The sequence below is a fragment of the Strix aluco genome, chromosome 1 (assembly GCF_031877795.1).
Source record: "Strix aluco isolate bStrAlu1 chromosome 1, bStrAlu1.hap1, whole genome shotgun sequence".
NCBI classification, from domain to species: Eukaryota; Metazoa; Chordata; class Aves; order Strigiformes; family Strigidae; genus Strix; species Strix aluco.
The window spans coordinates 125,105,406-125,125,779 of record NC_133931.1 but is presented as its reverse complement, the minus strand read 5'-3'; the positions used below and the strand labels follow the sequence as shown (position 1 = coordinate 125,125,779).

The window sequence follows — 20,374 nt, the reverse complement described above, 5'->3', positions numbered from 1 at the left end:
TCCTTTGTCTCTGAGGGACTGTGTCTCTCCTTTCAGTTTTTTCTTGTCTTCTTTACTTGAGCTGCAGGCTGGCAGCTCTGTGCTCTGTCTCCCTGTCCTGCTGAGCCCGATTTCATCTTTGGTATCTGCTCTTTTTCCCAGCTCTTCTCTGGCTGCTCAGTAGTTTCCCAGGAAAAGAGCAAGCTGCTTCCTCTGTCAGAGGGTTCAACAAAAACTAATCACTCCAATTAAAGGAACTTAAAATAAAGCTGAAAACAAACATACAATCTATCTACATATTTACATTTGGAAAGAAACAGGCAAGATTCTCAAATTTTCTTTATGAAAAATAAGCATTGTATGTCCTGTGATAAAATGGCAAGAATGGCCAACAAGATAGCCTTGTATTAGCTTGTCACTATTTTCATGGCTCTGTGCATATCCTTGGTGCTCACACCATATCTTCTGGGATTTAGTAGTCCAGGTTCAGACATACCATCAGTCCTGATGATGAGTTTTGGTTAATATCACAATATAACCAGAAATTTATACTGTACAAGTTTTGGAGAGAGAAAAAAAGGTACCATAGACTACTGAGCTCTAAAATTAAGAGTACTTCCCAAAACAAGAAAAAGGACACAACAATGGGCAGGAAAATTTTAGATTACAAAACCGGCAAGTCTGTAAAGCAGCAGGTCATCAAGTACATCATGGAAAGGAGGATAAAACTTTGGGCTATTCTTGGTTTTACATTAACAAATTCAAAGGAACTGCTATAAGAAAATCCTTCTAGTAAGAAAAACTAGAAAAAGAAATTAGAAAACATCAATGTCTAAGCTCGTTCAAAAGATAGAAAACTGTCATGTGCAAATAAGTTCAGTCTCCTTTTACATATTACACAGTTGGCTAGTTCAGGTCATATTTGAAAACACATTTCAGAATCTCATGCTTTGTTATAATATATGATGAATTTATTTACATAAATGTAAAAAAGTAATTGGTGTGCAGTAATGTGATACATTTCTTACTCTAATTCTTTGAAAAGATTGTGAAATTAAGATATCTTGTTTTGATTTTCAGTTATTTGATGTGGAAGAATAAAGGCAGGGCATTGTACCAGCTTTGTAACAGACTGTTTCAAGAGTAGTAAAAAAAATCAGCTGTTAGGAACCAGGCAGAAAAAAATTTACAGTTTTTATTCCAAATAGATGAAAAATTGCAATGTCCTTGCACTTGGAGAAGTGGGTTAATGAAATCAGTTTTTCAGCTATATAAAAGCTGACTTCAGCTTATATAAAAGTCTTGGTCCTGTGCCTTTACAAAATGTAAATGTGTCCCTTATTAATATGGAATGTTTGTCATGGCTCCCTGCCACCTTATCCCAACTGTTGACATAAAATAATCAGTAGAAAAATGGAACACAGAAGGATTCTTTGACCTCACAGGTTTTTAGATGCTACCTCTGTCTGTAGGTCTGTTGACCAGCAATGCAGGTTAACTAGGTTTTTGTTCTGTCTGGTGGTACATGCTAAAGGAGCATAAAGACTGCTCTGCGTTGTACAAGAACAGTGATTCATTGCACAGCAGTGTTAACATCGGTGGAATAGTCCCCTGTTCTTCATCTGTACTGCATATTCCTTGGCTGCAACCAAGACTTTATTGAATGGATGCTGGAATGCTGTTAAAACTTCTTCTATCATTAGCAATAGTTCACCAGCAATATGTGGTGCACTAAAGACCGTGGGAAAGATTTTGCTTTATCAAAGTGTCAAGTATAACAGTTGAAATAAGCTCTTCTATCGAATTTAGGCAAATAAATCAGATTTAGACCTATCTATTCTCCTTAATAAAAGTTTCAAGAATGTACTTGCAGTTCAAATTTCTCTTCATGTCAACTAATAGAGCAGTCTTAAGTGCTGAAGCTTGAAGGCTTGAACACTGGTGACAGAAGAGATGATTTAGCTATTCATAATAACAATAGGTTTTTTTCTGGTTTTTATTAGGCACAGTGAATTACCTCCACTGTATGCCATGATAATAATCTTGTTGCAAGGCTGAATACCAGAATTAAGTTTTTTTATTTGGGAGGGAAGTGCAGGGGGCGTTTGTGATCTTCCAATTAAATACTGTGCCTGAACACGCATGCATGAGGTTTTGAATTGAAATTGCATGTGAATCCTTAATTCCAGCCTCTCCTAAATTCTAAAGTCTTGACTCTGTAACCATAACAACACTAAGAGAATGTGGAGCTGGGAGAAGCATTGTGATGAAATTATTTTTATTGCATCTAAAGTGTCTTAGGTTCTCATAAATTGTTAAAAGGTCATTTCTCTGAAGATTTCATAAATTTAACTCATTAGCAAGAAACTAGAGAGTGAATTCTCCAAACTTCTGTGAAATTCATCTCTAATATCAAGAGGACTGTGGAATTTATGCAGCAACAACATCCCAGCATTATTCTTTTCCATGGACCACATTGTCACGTGTAGAACTTATTGCAGAATTTAAGCCTTTTCAGGGGGATGAGAGATTCAAATGGAGTGTAAACCACTGTCTGTATTACATGGAGGGTAAGCAGAAGAGAAGTTTTGTGGCTTTTTTGTTTGTTTGTTCCTTATAGACATACATTTAAAATGCAAGCAAAAAGATTTAAAGAATGTATTTGTGTTGATGTAATCTTAGCCTGTAATTGTACACCCAGCTTCTATGATGTTGAGAAGCAGTAGTATTAGATGTTATTGTACAGTGTTGTCTCCCATGTAAGCAGATAGTTAACAACTGTCTGAGAATGACAAAATGATTTATAGTCTCCAATATATACTGCAATACACCTGCCAGGAGCAATGCCATGTGTTGGCAGACTCTGGTTAAAGCAGACCATTTCAGCTGATAAAAAGACTAGACTAATGCTGGAAAGAGGCAGCAGGAAAGGAAAGAAAATAATTTTATTACTTTTTTTTTTTACTTGTGCCAAATACGTGGTTTAATACAGACAAAACATTTCCATTGCTCAAGCTTTTTTAATAACTTTAATTTCACCTGGACATTGCAGATTTATCCATATGAAAGCTATTCAGACAATAAACAGCAGTGAAAAGCAGATACATGAACTGATTTTGCAATAAATACCTATTATTTCTTACCTAACTAGTTATAGTGCAGATAATAAACTAGTGAGTATGTAGTACTCTTACAGTTTGATTAAAGGCAATAAGAGCAAACAATGAAAAAAAAACCAAAACTCTCCACCCCCAAAAATACAAACCCACAATCTAGAAAAAAACAAAGCAAGAAAAGGAAGACCTCTGTGGAAATATCTAGCTACTGTAAATATATTCAGATCTTTTATTAGGTTTTCTGCTGATATGTAACCCCATCTGTTCTATCAACAGAACGGTCATTTAAGCAAAAAGTTTTTTCTGTGAAATTAACAGGTCTATCTTAAAACTAGATGTCTCTTCTATACTTTATTGCATTATTTCCTAATCTTGCCTAAATATGAAATCAGTGCCATTTCTGAAAGCAAAAGAATTTTGCTACCAGTTGTCAATACAGATGCATGGTCAGGCTTTCTGTCAGGTCATTCCTTAATCTCTTTTATTCAGTCCTCTAGAAGTTGCAGCTAGGGGGACATATATCTGAGACACAAACATGTAAAAAGTGTTTCTCTTTGTCTCCTTGCTCTCTTTCTATGTTCTTCAAGAGCAATTCAAGCATCAGGTCCAAGTGCATGTTCTACAAGTAGCAAAAGGGGGGGGGGGGGGCGGAGAATAGAAGAAAGAGAAACACGAGAGGGGCAAAGAAAGAAAGGCATATAAGATTGGACAAAAAAAAAAAAAGTACTGGGAAACAAGATGGACAGGCAGCCTGGCATAAAGAACTGGTTCTTTACTGTAAGCTGATTTAAGCTAAAGCGTATCTCTTCAGTGAGCTTTTCCACTTTGCTTCAACAGTTAGATACCACCATACTGATACAGACTTCTTGAGTAGGTTCGTATTGTAAATGGTAATTTGTATTACTTCAATCGCCTAGGTTCCTTAGAGTAAGAGGAAATGGAGATAAGTCCCTTTTCTCACTCGTGAAGTGCTCACTGTGCTAGGTGTATCACACGGAGTACCTGCACCAAACCTCTCTCAGTCAGCAAGGTGCCAGCCTTGCTCTCCCAGTACCCCATCTTTTAATTCTAGTACACCAAATGAATAATTTTCACTGGTTTATCCAAGTTTAAAATTACATGAGTTTTTTATGGGCAAGGTTATTTATTCTGATGATCACTTTCTACAAAGCACAGCTCCAGACTTAAAAGCAGTGGGCTGAAAGTCAGGACTCAGTCGTAATTTGAACTCTGATCTCCGCTGGTCAGTCATCAGTGTACCTACTACATCGTTTCAAGCTGTTTCTTTTTTCTGTTGTGTGAATGTCTCATGTCAGGATCAGTTAGAATTAAACAATATGCTTTCTGGTGTTTTGACCTTTAAATAAAGTTGGGTTGAAATATTGGTTTTGTCCTAGAGAAAATTCCTTTTATTTTTTCTTTTTTTTTTTTCTGGAAGAAATCTTAAGACTTTCATTTTTTTTAATTGTTAGCTAAGTGAATAGTCATTTCCCTAATGAATCTAGCACCAAATCCTTTCTTCAGCACCAAGAATAGCTTCATGACTTGTCTCGCTGGGACTTCTAACCATTATTTTGTGAGTGGAAAATCTGTTACCAGAAAACTATTATTTAAGAAGGTGGGAAATGGTAGCATAAAAAAGAGCGTAGTTGTTTGAAATGGTGAATTTCAGGTCTGACTGTCTGCTGTGAAGACATACTTCTGCTTCATTGCTGTAGCTGAATGAATCTGTGCCATAAAATAGAGTGTGCGCCTCAGTGAATTCTGGTGGGGTCTATTTCACTCAAGAGTAAAAACACAAAAGCAAATGACACAGCAAATAATTTCCATATAGATCTGCATTTCCTTATTATAGGGTAAAATACACTGAAAAAAGATCTGTCATGTACAAGACTATCACACTGGTCTGAAACAGGAAGAATTTTAGTGAAGCCATGAAGTGATTTGTTTCACACGAGTGTTATTCTCAGCAGAGTAACTTCAAAATCTGGGTTTGTTCTGAGGCTTTTAGGGTAAGAGCCAAACAAGAAATCAGGCAGGACATCAGGCAGGTTTCAGAGACTGACAGAATTTCTTTAAAATTTCAATTCATATCCTCTGTGAAATATGAGCTTTTTCATGTGTCAACTAATTTCACTGAAAAAATATTTGCTCTGAAATTTTCCAATCATCTCTACTTAAAACGACTGAAGCTAGAGATAGTATTTACCTTTCCTTCTTTAATAAATGGTTTGCCTGGACCTAACAGGGTGTCATTTGCAAGCTGTCCATGATACAAAGCTCACCCTCGTGCTCCTACTCTAGCATCAGACATTGCTTGTTTTCTGTTTAAATATTTAACAGCAAGCATTAAGGTGTTGTTCCTCTTGCCTAGCTGTGTAACAGCTAAATGTACCTATCTAATCTGAGCTAGTCATTGTGACACTGTTATAACCAATAGTATAGTAAAGGATCCAGATGAGGTTTTGTCTCTTTATTTCACATAGTCTAATCTTGTCCAGACTGTGTCTTGATACCTCCCTTTTCAGGTGGTTAATGTTAGAAAAATTAAGTCCCACTCTAAACCTTTAAAATCAGTCACCATAGTTTCATTGTGTATCTATACAAAAAGCCATTAGATACACTGACTGAGTCCTCCCTTCTAACGGTTACCTCTTCTTATTCAATGCAGGCTGTAATTAGAACCTCTCATTGTAGTTATAAGAGCAATGAGTAATCACAGTGTGTCATGCTGGGGACCACGGAGTAGCTACCAGCATGTCCTCGGAGAAAAGAAACCAGAAGATACATGTGAAAATGATGATGCCAATATATGAATTTTCTTTCAAATTGCCATCAGTTAGCACTTTAAGCTCTGTAATCTCTAAAGAGTTTCATTCTCTGTTTTAAGGAGTTGCCTCTAGTATATATCATTAAATTCTTGGCTTCTAAGACTTACTATGGCAAGGACTCTCCCAGGTCAGTTAAGAACTATGTGACAAATAGCTTCCTTATTATTAGTTTAAAATGTATTTCCTTTCAGTTTGATTGAATGTTCTAGAGGATAGACAGCAACACACAATTTTTCTTCCATTTACCATATATCATTTTGTTTACCTTCAGCATATCTGCTCCCACTCATCTTCTGTATAAATTGAATCTGATCTTTTCAGTCTCTGCTATATGATTTTAATCACTGTAATCTCTAATGTCTTCTATCTTACTCTTTATGCATAGTGCATGCTTTTATGGTACAAGTGAGCAGTTGCATTTATTGGATAATCTGTGAGGATGCATAGATATTTTCTTAGAGTACTTTCATTTCATTTATACTTTATATTACTCTGCATCATGTTGATTCTTTTGTATTTGCCAGTTATGATTTTTAGAAGTTTTCAGAACAGAGGCTATATCTGGGTCCTCAAATTCAGGCCCTTGTTATCACACACAGTCACATCATATAATTCTCTTCAGAATTTTAGTTAGCTTTCTTTTATGGGGAATTCTTGGCTTGCATATTCCTCTCTACCTTGCTGTGCTGCTGGGGTTTTCCAGCATCTGAGGATCTTTAGAGTATGTGGTACCAAGTACAGAGGATACCAGCTGACTCTTCTGAAGCAACATGCTATGAGAAATGCAGGAAGGATAACACCCTTGCTCCTCTATTCAGATACTTTCTAATAATTTCCTCATAAATTTATTCATAGCCAGTTTATACCCATTTGTGTTTTTGCCAGCATCCTCCACCAACCTAAAAAGTCCCTCAGTACCTCTGTTGTTTATCCTCCAAAGGGTTTCTAGAGAAAAGCCATGTGCCTTTCAACTTTTCTTTCAGCAGACTAAACAAGCTGAACTCTTTTAGAATCCTCTTGTGAGACAGACTATTTTTCTGCTCACCTTAGTAGTCCTCCTCTGCCTTGTTCCATCTTCCTGAACAGGAATGGGCTAAACTGCACAGTGGCTCAGAGAACATCTGACTCTCCCAGTGGGTTAATCTGCCCTTACCTACATGCTACAGTTTCTTGACATTCAAGGTTGCCATCCGCTTCACCTGTCTTTTCCAAGAGAGGTTTGTCCTTGTCCCACATCTGTGAGCTTAACAACAAACAGAATAATGTGAGTCCTAATTCTAGATACAGTCATTATAAGTTATTTTCATTATAAGTTACATTCATCACAAGTAGGATATCTTCTGAGGCCATTCATGCAACATTCACTATTGGAATATTGTATACTTTGATTCAGCAATAACGACTAATCAGAGAGGTTTTTTTTTTTTCTTTTTGAACATCGTTAATAATAGCTAGAGTGCAAATGGATAACTACATCACTGAAGTAAAGGTTACTTTTTTTCCCATAATGGAATGAAGAGTTGCTGTTTTCATCATACTTGTTAAGTGTCTAGGGAAGCTTATTTTGCATAACACTAATTACAAAGGCTAGTGAGCAGAGAAGCTTCTTCTACACTGATACAGCAAAGGGATGTAAAGTCTCTGTTTTCTGCAAAGAACTAAGTTGTAGATTGTTTTTCTATTTCCCCTGTATCCTCTGTCATCACTCCTGGAGTAACCTGGAGGTAGTAACCTTCAATAGTTATGGCACAGCTCCTGAATAATGTCAGCACTCATGTAATGATCCCCGTGCAATGTATTATAAACATAGCAATGGCAAATCTGGGTTCACACAGAACATCCTGGCTTGGTGCATTGTGGCAGATTCATAAGCACAGTCTCTAAAGGATACTACAATGTGTAAAGTCGTATACACAGGAAAATATAACTACATATTACTGCCTTAATTTAGATACTACTAATACAATGCACACTAAATAGTTAACTGTTAGTCCTTCTGAATGTACACATAACGGATTAGGTTTTCTGTATGACAAATGTTTCAGATAAAAGCAGATGTGTCTCACAGGAGAGAAAAGGTGTACTTTGGCCAAGAGATACTGGTGAGAATGACAGAGAGCTCTTGTAAGTAGGAATGGTTAGTTTTGGACTTCCCATTTGTTAATTGTTTTCTGTCAGTAACTGAGTGAGCTATGTTACCAACACTTGCAGACAAAAACAGAAATTAGTGCTGGTTTTACATTTATCACATGCTTAAGTGTACCTCACTCCCATCTATGTATGAAATTTCTGTGGGCAGAAGCAGCTTTAGTCACTGTTGTTTGTCTAGTGGTTAATTTTTCTGTTTTGTCTACATTACTTGCTGAGAAATTCCTTTTACACATCTGTGTAGATTTAAATAAATAAGTAAAAATAAAAATTCTGTAGGCATTTCCATGATCACAAAAGATGATTAACATTTCAGGATATTTTCTTAATGCTCAATCTGCCTTTTAATGCAGTTTTTTTTAACAAACAAGATTGGCATTTAAATTATTAAATCCGAAGAAGTTCAGAGGAGATGCCAAATGGATATTTTAGTATTTATTGCTTTGAATGCTGCTAGGTTAACATCACATATGATTTCATATTTTTTTTAACCTTTTATCCGGTTCAGCATAAAACATGAGGGCTCTTGAGAAAAGTGAAACCAATACAGCATATTGACAAAAGCTAACAACTTTCAAAACTGAAGATGTAGAACATTGCTTTATACTGAACAACCTTAGTTATTACAAAACATTAATAACTGCTGCTGTTGGGAAAAAAAAAGAAAAAAGGAAAGAAAAAAAACCCAAACCCAACAGATTTCAGCATTCAATTTTTCACCTTCATCAAAGCCTTCCTTGAAAATACAGCTTGTTGGAACTTTTTCTTACAGAGTTAATGAGGATCTGTGCTTCTGCTTGTTCTTGGAGGTCATGGACTTGATTCCCTACTGCAAAGCTCTTGTCTTGTCATTTGGCCCTATCCAAGAGCTATATGTAATACTGATTCATTAGAGTGATAGAGTTTATCTATCTCAGACTGGAGAAAATAATTGCACCAGTAAGGAATCAGATGCCAGGAGGAAAATGAGCAATTAAGTACACATCTGTATCTGCAGTTGCCGAGGCGAGCAAAGGGAGAAAAGAATCTTTGCACAGGAGTTGTCAGGGCTCATTGAAAGGGCTTTAAACTAGACTTGTAGGGGGAAAGGGATAAAACCAGGCTCACCAGAGATAAGCCTGGGAGCAGCATGCCAATGTTTGAGGGATGGCGTGCTAGCAAGATCCTTCAGTCTGCCGTCTCAGTGGAGGTAGGGGATGGAGATCCATGTGTCAGCAAAGACGCAAGGGTTATTGATGTATTTGAAACCATGGAAGTACCTGAGGATGGTCACATAGGAATTAGGGCTTCTCCACCTAAAAAGCTGGCAGGATCAGTAGCCCAGCTGAGGTGCATCACATCTACACCAATGCACGCAGCATGGGCAACAAACAGGAGGAGCTGGAAGCCATTGTGCAGCAGGAAAACTATGATAGCTGCCACCATAGGAACATGGTAGGATGACTCACACAACTGGAGTGCTGCAATGGATGGCTATAAACTGTTCAGAAGGGATAAACAAGGAAAGAGAGCAACAAAAGGAGGGCTAAGGAGAATCTCCATCATTTATTGGATGTGGATGGAAACATAACAACAAAGGATGAGGAAAAGGCTGAGGTACTTAATGCCTTCTTTGCCTCCATATTTAATAGTAAGACAGTTATTCTCCAGGTACCCAGCCCCCTGAGCTGGAAGACAGGGACCAGGAGCAGGATAAAGCCCCCATAATTCAAGGGGAAATGTTTAGCAACCTGCTACACCACTTAGACACACGAAAGTCTATGGGACTGGATGGGATCCACTCCAGGGTACTGAGGGAGCTGGTGGAAGTGCCCACCAAGCCACTTTCAATTATTTTTCAGCAGTCCTGGCTAAGCAGGGAGATCACAGTTGACTAGAGGTTAGCAAATGTGCTGTCCATCTACAAGAAGGGCCGGAAGGAGGATCCAGGGAACTGCAGACCTGTCAGTCTGACCTTGGTGCCATGGAAGGTTATGGACCAGATCATCCTGAGTGCCATCACACGGCACATACAGAACAAGAAGGCAATCAAGCCCATCCAGCCTATGTTTATGAAAGGCAGGTTCTGGATGACTAGCCTGATCTCCTTCTATCACAAGGTGACCCACTTAGTGGATGAAGGAAAGGCTGTGGATATTGTCTACCTGGACTTTAGTAAAGCCTTTGACAGTTTTCCACAGCATTCTCCTGGAGAAACTGGCTGTTCATGGCTTGGACGGGCACACGCTTTGCTGGGTAAAAAAACTGGCTGGATGGCCAAGCCCAAAGACTTGTGGTGAATGGAGTTAAATCCAGTTGGCAGTTGGTCACAAGTGGTGATCCCCAGGGCCCAGTACTGGGGCTGGTTCTGTTTAATATCTTTATCAGTGATGTGGATGAAAGGATTGAGTGCATCCTCAGTATGTTTGCAGATGACACCAAGTCGTGGGGTGAGTGTTGATCTGCTTGAGGGTAGGAAGACTCTACAGAGGGATCTGGACAGTCTGCATCAATGGGTCGAGGCCAACAGTATGAGATTCAACAAGGCTGAGTGCCGGGTCCTGCACTTGGGTCACAACAACCCCATGCAACGCCACAGGCCTGGGGAAGAGTGGAAAGCTGCCCAGTAGAAAAGGACCTAGGGGTGTTAGTCAACAGCTGGCTGAATGTGAGCCAGCAGTGTGACCAGGTGGCCAGGAAGGCCAATAGCATCCTGTCTTGTATCAGAAATAGTGTGGCCAGCAGGACTAGGGAAGTGATTGTCCCCCTGTACTTGGAACCGGTGAGGCCGCACCTCAAATACCGTGTTCGGTTTTGGGCCCCTCACTACAGGAAAGACATTGAGGTGCTGGAGTGTCTCCAGAGAAGTGCAACAAAGCTGGTGAAAGGTCTAGAGCACAAGTCTTATGAGGAGCAACTGAGGGAACTGGGGTTGTTTAGCCTGGAAAAAAAGGAGGCTCAGGGGAAACCTTATCACTCTCCACAACTACCTGAAAGGAGGTTGTAGCAAGGTGGGTGTCGGTCTCTTCTCCCAAGTAACAAGCAATAGGATCAGAGGAAAGAGCCTTAAGTTGCGCCAGGGGAGGTTTAGATTGGATGTCAGGAAAGATTTCTTTGCCAAAAGGGTTGTCAAGCACTGGAACAAACTGCCCAGGGAAGTGGTTGAGTCACCATCCCTGGAGATATTTAAAAGATGTGTAGATGTGGCACTTACTTAGGGACATGGTTTAGTGGTGGACTTGACAGTGCTAGGTTAATGGTTGGACTTGATCTTAAAGGTCTTTTCCAATCTAAATGACTCCAAGATTCTATGATTTATTTTGAGTTTTGCATATGCTACCTTTAATACAGCATAGAGTTTGATATTCTGAAATGCAGCAGCATATCAGTCAGACACATCCTTGTAAATTAAAACCTGCCCTGAATGAACATCCAAAACAACAGACACCTTATCTGGTTTTTACTTTTCATTCTGACTGAGATGAACCATAACTGCAGGCACAGGATGCAGCAACACAGGCAATGCTTAGTTCATTCCTCTACATTACCAATATCTATATTAAAAAATAGTGAGTTGAAAATCCTAGAAGCAAATTTGGAGGGTTAACATTCTCCCTTCCAGGGTGACTCTCCCATAAGAACTTACTAATAAGCAGAAGACATTTTGTCAGGCAGGATAGATTAGGATGTGCACTGGGATGAAAGTATTCAAGTGCTATTTCATCTGCCTTTCTCTCTTGCTCCTCCTGTTTCAACTATGAGGAGTTTCCTGTCTGAATGGATTGCAATGGCTATCTCTGTATTTCAGATAAGCTTAAGACTCATGTAAAAAGTGGTGCTGCTAATTAGTCAAGATGTAATTAGTCCAAGGAAATTAATTGTACATAAATAATGTGGAATTTCAGCTTCATGGCTCAAGAGATAAATTCAGAGCCTTTTCAGAGTTGTCTGTCTTAAAAATAAAATAGCAGAAAAGGATTATTGAAGAAGCTCTTCAAAATTCCCATTACTCTGCTAATGAAGATTTAACACATTGCCCAGAAGACATGGCTGATCTGCACTCTGTAAGGTCCTTCCACTGCCTCAGCATTTGCATATCCCCAGCTGCTCTCATCAGAGAGGAAGCTAATAGTGACATTGAAGAAGCAACTCATCTACCTCCCAGCTGAAAGTAAAGCACTGTAAGTACAGTCCATGCACAGCAGTGGGTAGGTAGTTAAGAGTGTTCTCCTTCATTAACTGGACTTCAAGTAAGCCATCTCTTGGGTGCATACCACAGGCTGCTCTGACCTACCTGGAGCTGTTAGAGTAATTAAAGTTCACTTCAGGATTGCATGTGCCAAGGACTGCACAGTACAAAGGTGAAGTTTGACTTCATTTCCTATAAAGCTGCCTGGTATTATTACCGTTATTCGTTGATACAGTTTTGAGTAACAGGCAAAGGACCAAGTCTGCGGGTTGAGTCTGTATTATTGTGAATGCAAAAGCACAGGAATATGTATTCTGTGCCCTCAGTACAAACAGGTAAGGAAACCTCTTCCATGTCCTCAAAAACACTATGAACTAATACTATACTTGGTTTGGAACTTGCCTTTCCCACCTTTTTTCCTGATATTTTTGTTTTATTCCTTGATGAAAAGCGGGACACTTCTGGTCTTTTATCCACCACCTAGTCCTACATGCATTGGACAAAGAATAAAGTCTATGGGAAATGTCACTATATAAGAACATCATTTCAAGACCTACCTCACACAGTTGCAAAGGACTACACAGGCAGATGGCTGCAAAGAGTCATACTCAGAGAAATGGGTAGATGTATCTCATTCCTTAAGGACAATAGGTTTTGTGTTTTGTTGTATAAGTTTTGTTTAGTTTCCAAAACAGTTTGATTGGTTAGTTATGGCCTGCAATGGTTTCTGGATTTTGTTTAATATAAAATTATATATAGTGATATAGCATTTTCAAATGTGTAAAATATTCTCAAACTTCTGGATTTCTTATGAAAACCTCTGACTATCCCATAGAAGACCATGCCTAAAATATTTATTTGTTTGAAAATACCCCTCAGCTTTACAGTGGAGTGAAATAACTGCAGTAGATTGTTCAGAATTATTTATTTTATTTTAAATTCATGGTCTAGAACTGTTATCTTCTATAATCTGAGTTATTGGCAGATACTGGTGCCATTAAAAATCTCATTCTATTCTCTTCTCTCAAGTTAGAGAGTGATTTCTCCACCACAACTATCACTGTAGTCAGCTAGAGTTTCTACAGAGAATAGATATAAAAGGATCAAGATATAGTAAGACATCTACAAAACACAACTGTTTTGGATATTTAAGACAAGTCTCCCTCTATTCTGGGCACAGAAATGCTTGGCTTCAGTAAAAGCAAGGAGCAGTGCTTGTAGCAGCTGAGACCCAAAGGTGTTAATTAACAATTTTCCCATGTTTTTCTTGTAGCCTCGCTGAAAGTTGCAGGCTTCTCAGCTAGCTGTAACTCTTATTTTCTGTTGGTTTTGTTTTTGTTTTTTTTTACTTGAGAAGACTGCATTTTGTAATGAACAGACAGACCTTAGGAAGAGTTAAATGAATCTCCAAATTATAACCTAGAGTTTTCTGATAGTCTTATACTTTACTTCAGTGGCAGCGATGATTGCTAAGTTCCCCTGCCAAAGATAAAAATGAACAAATAAATTAATGTGTGAAGATACAAGTGGGAGTTCTTAACCAACTGATATACTCACTCTTCAAGTTTTTTGTGTTTTGCACTGTTTTTCCATCCAGATCTTTGAGATTTAGCTGTTGTCTTTACTATCTTCATCATTTTGCTTTGCCTCCTCCCTCTCCCTATAAATAGTCCCCATGGTTCATACTTTACAATATTTTTTCCCACCTATTTGTGTTTTAATTTGACCTAATCACTTACCAAGCTTCAGAGATACTATCTTTGCTTTACCTTAATCCATTTTTTATCCTTTTATTTTTTTTAAAGCAATGACAGTATTATAAGGTGACACTTTCGGTAACAACCTAGATGGACCCAGTTGGAAATCATTTCACTGGCCAAAATTACACGTTGATAGTCTGACATCAGATTTCTAAGTGTTGTGTGTCATGTAACATAAAACAATACCATTGAGATTCAGAGATTTGGAGGGGAATAAATGGCCAATTTAAGGTAGTTCATTATAAAACCTATATGTATGTATAAGATAAGATAAGATAAACTGGTTATCTATATGGCTAAAAGGTGCTTAACTTTCTTATCTATAATTCAAACACAGCATGAATATGTGGAAATATTTAATCAATAAATGGGAGCATAGCATATGAAGATATACTTAGTTATTTCTGGGTAGTAGAACTTTCCCATACTCTTACCAGTACACATCCCTGCTTTATGAGAACTACCTCTTTGCAGCTCTGTGGTGAGCCATGCCCCGGTGGCTCCAGAACAGCAGATGGCACCTCTCTTGCCATGTCTGGGCAGTGCTTGTGCACAGCTGCAAATCTGTTTTCTCATTCTTTCTTTTACAGTCAAGTAAGTTCTGCAGTGATGAGAGAGAGGGCAATTTTGGTTAAAAGCATATCTAGCTCAACAGAAAATCTGGCAAATGGGGAGAAAGAAAATTATGCAATTGAGAGCAATCACAAAATGATTTTGATGGGTGATTACCATCAGATTGTAATGTTTCTACATGGATCCACAGGGCTTGGTATGAGCCCAACTGCAATTTGACATTTGTATAAAATCATCAGTCTGCATAAAAGAACAGCTTATGAATGACATGATTTTTTGTAGTATGCTGAAGGAGGACTGAAGGGACCAGGTATTTTCAGTCACTGAATACAATGGGTCTCCAGCTCAGTCAGAGCTGTCAGCTGAAATTGTGCCACTTTTTCTTCAAAATGAGCATGTCAGATGTTATTGGCTCCAGTCTCTAAAGCTCAGATTCATTAGTATACCAGTTACTAACCTTGAACAAGGTAAGCCTTTAACCAGAGAAAACTCAGGTCTGTAGAGTAAAATGGGTTAAATAAATCTCTCTGCCCACTGTGTTTGAGTAGGGCTGGTACTTTCCTCCCAGCACTTTCTCCACCCACTATTTTTCAGTGGTCCACTGGGTTGCAACAAATCCCGCATCAGCTTCTTTTGGTCTTTAGTGAAGTCACCTTCTTCCTGTCATGTCTGAGACTGGGCTGGATCTGCTTTCTGACATGTCCTGATCCTTTCAGGGTTCTTCTAAATTTCACTGAGGCTACAGACAGATGCCTGCTGCTCCTATCATCTTAGTCTTCCTCTCCCTACATCCACCCTGCTCAGACATTTTCGGGGAAAATGATATACTCCTTTCCCGCCGGAGTGCCTCAGTTAACTCAGTGTGCAATTTCTAGGACCATGTGCTAAACCATGACAAACAACATGAAGTTCTCTCTCACATGTTCAAATAAAATAGCCTTAATATAAAGATTTAATTGTGTAAATGTGAGACTTTGTATTATACATTTAAGGGCAGGAGAGGAAAACACAGTTACGAAATACAAATTACTTTAAAAAAATTGGTGACTATGAAATAAATGGTGTTACAGTGAGCAAGCAATTCAATATACAATTCCCCCCACATTAATAGTTTGTGAAACTGTAAAGAGAGAAATCAGAAGTGAAACTGATTTCCTATTAATTTGACATTAGTAGAACTGAAACTGGATTACTACCATCACTTCTTGATGATCCTTTTTTTTAAAAAAAAAAAAAAGTTGAAAATTTATGAAGCTCATAAACCACCAGCCATGCAGATAATGAAAAGTTGGTAGAAGTCATTCAGTGTGACACTCAGGGTGGGGTTCAACTCATCAAGTGGGGTGCCTGAAATTTAGATGTCAGTATGTAGCTGTCTCTCTAACAACCCTTTAAAGTAGTCACCATTTAGGGTTTGTAAATGTAGGTGCCTACAGACATATTGAGACTCCCTGGGGTACCCAGAAGGGCTACGTGATGTGCTCCAAACTGCACCTGTCTCAGCAAAGGCAGCCAACACTCACCTGGGTCTCCAAGACCCCTTCATTCTGGTGGAGAAGGTCCACAATAAAACCAAGTAGACAAAAGTTAAATCCAGATAAATTAAAGTGAGAAATGATACACACTTTTTTGGTGACTGTGCTTAACTGTTAAACAACAGGTGTAAAGTAAAACATCAAAGCTTGTGTCAGATTGTTTGTATTTTGGTTACTTCAAATCAAGACTGGATTTGAACCAAAGAGCAAATCTAGAATAACTGACATGGCTGCAGTTGTTAGCTCAAAGGTAGTGCTTTGGTTTTGAAGAGGCATTTGTTGAAGGGGTATCATTTTTACAAGAAAATAGAAAAACAAAAGATAGACAGATTAGGTGGGGGGAGAAAAACATCTTTCTTATCTCTAATTGTGTCTCTTTGTCTACATTGGGGTCCCAGATCCTCAGCTCAGAAATGTATTTAACCCTCACATGGGGGATAACAGGGAAATTAGTCAAAATTCTTTTGCTGTGGGAGAATGCTGTGATGGCAACATGGACAAGGCATCCAGTTCTAATATTTGAATTTTTTTTGTTTTATTTTTCTCTTTCTTAAGTTTGTTTTGTGTATTTCTCAAGTTTCATTCTATTAACTTTGATTTTGCTCTTTGTATTTCCTGGGTGAGCTTTAGTCACTGGCAAAAGTGCTCGAAAGGATTTGCATTTCTTGGGTGCTTATCACTGTTTATGATCCTTGCTTATCCCTTTTTCAAAAATTGTTATTTTATTCACAGATGTGGAAAAGAATGGAAAGGAAACCGTTGCCACATAAGCACTAAGCCTCTTCAGCCTCCCACTTCAAGTCTCCTTCGAAATGGTGGGTCTGTAAAAAGAAAGAAATATCTTTCAATTCATTCTTTAAGTGTTTCCTTTTACTTATTTCTGTCTTTGATTGCTCTGATTTTGCAGATATTTGGATTGGGTTGGGTATCAGTTTCTTGCTGATTAAAATTACAGCTGCTGCCTTGTATTTTCTTTCGAAGAAGAAAGTGCCAGAAACGTAAGTGAAACTTTTATTTTGTGTAAAGCAGACACAAATGTGGCACAAAGCAATGGCTAACTGCCCCGTATCATTGGTTCCAACTTTTAAATCTCCCCACAGTTCGTTTGCCTTCATATGCATAAAACCTAGCTTTGCAACAAAAGCTGACCTTAGTGGACTCCAGTCTGGAAACAATGAGTTATGGCTTGACTGCCTAGAATATTTTGATTGCAACATCGTATGATTATTCTTAAACTATAAAATTTGTTGTTCATCCACCTTAACAGCAGTAGCCCTGGTTTTTGTACATGATGATTAAATGTGAAAAATAGGAGATATTTATGGTTTCTTGAAACCTCTGATGCCAATTTAGTTTCTTACAGGCAGTTTCACAGCTCTTTCTGAAGCTACTGGGTACCACACGTACCTAGTGGGACATTTTTTCCCTAAATATTTCAGTATTTACACACATCTGAGAACTTTCCTTTTCCCTGTGGTACCTCGTTGGAATAAAAGTGGGGTTTTTTTCTACTTTAAAATATTAGGGTTTTTCATAAAAAGCTTCAACAGATTAGAAAAAATGCAAGCTTTGATACTGCAGAATTACACGACCACTTTTACAAATCATAGTGTTTGTCCCCTCTCTTTTAGTTATTACAGACACACTCACAGTCTCTCTGTTTTAATGTTGTATTAGTCATCTTAATCAGTGTTTTTTTAGATGTGTCTCACCAACGTCACCTTACCTATTCCTTCCACCCATTTCCCATCCCTCTTCATCTCACACCCATTATCCAATACTGCCATTTTGCACTAGGATTACCCCAGTACAGACCTCTTGGCTTGTGGTTCAAGGACCTGTCTTAGTCATGGTGAATGAGTTCTCTAGCTGGTGATTTATATTTCTTTTCAAAATCTATATCTCTTCCACTCAGTACTATGCTTGCTATTAGTACCATGTAAATAGCAACTAGATTATCTTCTGACAACCTACTGCATAAAGTGCATCCTCAGTAAAGGAAAACTTGCAAAAAAAAAAAAAAAAAAAGGGGGCAAAATTAGTGGTAGTTTATTTCAAAATTTATTTCAATTGCTTTGAATAACAATACTAGTAGTACTAGAGATATCTCCAACCAATTATTTGAGTTCGGGGGTTAAAATAGGCCTTAGACTGACAGTTCATTATTTCACAGATATATTTACTAGCCCTTCCTGTCATCCCTTTGATAATCTCTACTTTCTCCTCCCTAATTTAAGATTTTTTTTTTTGCTGTTTTTTATTTTCCTCTAACATTGGTATTTCTTCTCTGTCCATCTCCTGACTTATTCTTCTAGATTCTTCTCTGTCAGCAAGTACATACCACTGTCCCTTCCTCCCTTTCATCAACTTCTGTTGTGCATTGTTTTGTCCATTTTCATGTTGTTAGATTTCCCTCACCCCTCATTTTCTTCTCCAGAATTCATCTTCAAAGCTGTCTCTTTTTCTTTAAACTTGTGCTTTTCTATAGACCTTTCTCTCTTTGGGGATGTTGTTATCTCCCAAACTATCTACTAAACTGTGCAGACTCCTGTCCTCGCGTTACTGTTGCTGACACATCTCCTAACACTGCATGCTACCCCTGACGGGTAAAGTTGTCTATGGACACAGAAGTAAAATGTTGAAGCAGGAACATTTAGTGGTTGTGCTACTGTTAACTGAGTGCATAGCTTCACCTACTTTCTTTATGTCTGCTTCCTCTTCTGTAAAGTGGGAATAATAGCATTTCCTTATCTTACTTCATAGGGGCTTTAAGACTTAATTCATTCACATTTTTACAACCTGCTAAGGTACACATGGAAAGGCACCTCAGAAGTGCAAGATTAGTTGTATTCTAAAAGCTATTTGATATTTTTTTCTGTAATTTCAATTAATATTTTTGAAAAAAAAAATCTAATTTTTTTTTCTCAAAACATGATGGTCTTTTAATAAATAAAATAAATTATTACTTTTTTCTGACACTACTTCTCCTGTGCTCTAAACACTCCCTTTTACCTTTTTCTTTCATAAATGTCTGCTTAAGGGTTACTGCACTGCCATCCACTTCTCTTCTACCTATATATCTATATTCAAGGATTTTTTTTTTCCTTTCTTGTAATCATACATGCTAAATAAAATAGAGTCATTTTTGTACATGAAAAGGTACCCTGTTGCAATATGATGTCAAACACTTAAGTGTTCTATTAGGTATGTAATAAAACATGGATGAATTAGGATCTTCTTACTATGGCACTGACATGAAGAGAATCAGAGCTGTGAAATAGACAGTTAGATAGCTTACACAATGAAGTTCATTCTGGTCTTGATTATTTTCACTGGAGCTGCCAAAAAGTTAAGTCATGATGATGGAAATTTTTGTGGTTCCAAGCTTTGTCTATTAGGAACTGACTAAGATTATCAAATCATTTTGCCCATGGTACAGAATAAAAACATTTATTTAATTGTTTTTAATTACAATTGACTTAACAGGTAAGTTAAAATGCATTTTATCGGCATTTTATCAAGAAATAATCCAGCTAATAAGTGGCAATTTGATTGAAATTGTGAAAACAATGAAATCTGAAACTTTGAATTTGAGAAGATAAGCTCATCAGTTTGTCTCTCCCTCTTCACATACCTAATGCTTAGCATGATTTGGTATCCAAAAATCACAGCTGGAAATATAGTAGTAAATTAAGGCAAATTATTCATTAACTGCTTAATCAGTCGTCAGAAGTGACTAGTTAAAATGCAGCCAATGTTATCATACTGAAGTTTGGATCTTTAAGACAGGGCTTTAGAATAAGAATTGACTTGTGTTTGCATAAGTCTGCAAAATGTACAATGTGACAGCACCACACAGAGGCATGAGATTTTTCTCCTGATCTTTTTTTAAGGCGATTTGATGAACTAGAGGAATTTAACTGTGCACATGAATGACACTTTCCTACAGTTCATTTTCAGTTCAAAGGCTTGTGTCCACTTCCTAGGTCATGTTGTTTTCTTAAAGTCATTAGGCACTAGAGGAACTCTAGGAGTGCCTGTTCAGCCATTCTTTCACAGGGAAGCTTTCATATGCTTGAGCCCATATTTTCTGCCTTTTGGTAAATTCTTCTCCTAGCTAATTCTTAATCATTTCTATTAGTGTCTCCTTTTTCCTTACTGATATAGACACACATGCAGGCTTTGCCAGATGGTCCTCCAGAGGCACATTAACAGTTGTAGGGGCTAGCTCCCAGGACATTTTAAAATGGAGTGCAGGTCCATC

The 20,374-nt window shown here is 37.9% G+C and overlaps 1 protein-coding gene across 1 annotated transcript in view; it reads left to right on the top strand.

Moving 5' to 3' along the window:
- MALRD1 (MAM and LDL receptor class A domain containing 1) overlaps window positions 1–20,374 on the top strand; it is a 291,044-nt gene that overhangs the window by 261,484 nt on the left and 9,186 nt on the right. Inside the window, exons 36-37 of the mRNA XM_074814744.1 lie at window positions 16,843–16,925; window positions 17,018–17,108. Coding sequence (XP_074670845.1) covers window positions 16,843–16,925; window positions 17,018–17,108 — 174 coding nt within the window. The remainder of the gene's footprint in view (window positions 1–16,842; window positions 16,926–17,017; window positions 17,109–20,374) is intronic.